At 44.2% G+C, this 1,361-nt stretch overlaps 1 protein-coding gene across 1 annotated transcript in view; it reads left to right on the top strand.

Moving 5' to 3' along the window:
* The first annotated feature begins 42 nt into the window (after positions 1 to 42).
* The window catches only part of LOC103398932 (solute carrier family 12 member 2-like), a 29,822-nt gene continuing 28,503 nt past the window's right edge, over positions 43 to 1,361 (top strand). The window contains exons 1-4 of the mRNA XM_025053890.1: positions 43 to 56; positions 253 to 398; positions 875 to 1,014; positions 1,101 to 1,211. Coding sequence (XP_024909658.1) covers positions 43 to 56; positions 253 to 398; positions 875 to 1,014; positions 1,101 to 1,211 — 411 coding nt within the window. The remainder of the gene's footprint in view (positions 57 to 252; positions 399 to 874; positions 1,015 to 1,100; positions 1,212 to 1,361) is intronic.

The following is a 1,361-nucleotide window of genomic DNA, read 5'->3' as shown; positions in this document are numbered from 1 at the left end:
GATGGGCTCCAGGGATTTAAGACCTGTAGTCTGTGCTACGTGATGGGCCACGACGGGTATCGTTTTCAACCTGCGTACCGTTTTTTTACAGTAGTATCAGGTCGCTGGATGTGTTTGAATGAAGTATCCTTAGATCGAATCCCATCCAGAATATTCTACATGGTCAGGATTCCTATCGCTAAGCCACGACATTAGCTGCCTGATCAGTCTATCAGTAGCTAAAGATAAATCAATAATCGTACATGTGTGAAGGCATCTCTTCTTTGAAGGTCTCTTAATTTTTACGTGTATATTTCCGACAGGACTGACCATTGCAATCATTCTGATGGCCACCGTGGTGACCACCATCACTGGTCTGTCCACCTCCGCTATAGCAACCAACGGATTCGTACGAGGAGGTAGGAGTGAAGCGGTATTTGAAATATTTTACTGGAGAACAATGAAAAAACTGCATAGAAAAGTAATTTATACTTTTACAGGAGATCAAAAAACTTGATTGCACCCCTAGTGGCTAGTACTTTATGTCACAGTTCTTACTACTTTTAAAGGTTCCTATAAAACATTGTTTCCTAAAGACTGGGTCGCGACCCTCAAGTGGGTCGCAAGAGAAATATTTTTGGGGGGTCGTCTCGCATCATGTTTCTCAAGAGTTTACGAATAATGTCTATTGACTTGGATCGCGAAGTTTTCTGACTTTTAAAATATGGGTCCCCAGAATATGCTGTTCTGCTATAAATGTGACCTTTGACCTCTAAACTTAGTCAACTGACCCAGAAAGTGTCCAATTACGAGTGGGAAACTCCAGAGAAGGTTTTATCTGGTCTTCAAATGAGAAAGTATTTCACGATTTACAGCCTGTTCCGGGTCTGTCCAGGGGGCGCTTACTACCTGATCTCCAGGAGTCTGGGACCAGAGTTTGGGGGCTCCATCGGTCTGATCTTTGCCTTTGCCAACGCCGTGGCTGTGGCCATGTACGTCGTAGGCTTCGCCGAGACGGTTGTGGAAATGCTGAATGTAAGACTGTCCATCCTCTGAACTGTCCACCAGGGAGACGCCAACTCCAGTACTGATCTCAGTTCTTTCTGGTTTATTGATCGCAGGATGTCGACGCCCTGATGACTGACGAACTAAATGACATCAGAATCGTCGGGACTCTGACCGTCATCCTGCTGTTGGGCATCTCCGTGGCTGGGATGGAGTGGGAAGCAAAGGTGTTAAAAAACAATGGTCTAAAATTTTTTTTTCCGCCTCTGTATTACAAATATAAAGCGTATATCGTTCGTTCACAGCGAAAGATTTGTTCATAGCAAAAGATTCGTTCACAGCGAAAGATTAGTTCACAGCAAAAGATTCGTTCACAG

This window comes from Cynoglossus semilaevis, unplaced genomic scaffold (assembly GCF_000523025.1).
Source record: "Cynoglossus semilaevis isolate Cse_v1.0 unplaced genomic scaffold, Cse_v1.0 scaffold2809, whole genome shotgun sequence".
Taxonomy (NCBI): Eukaryota; Metazoa; Chordata; class Actinopteri; order Pleuronectiformes; family Cynoglossidae; genus Cynoglossus; species Cynoglossus semilaevis.
Note: the sequence above shows the minus strand (reverse complement) of the source record. Positions and strands in the feature narration are given on the sequence as shown.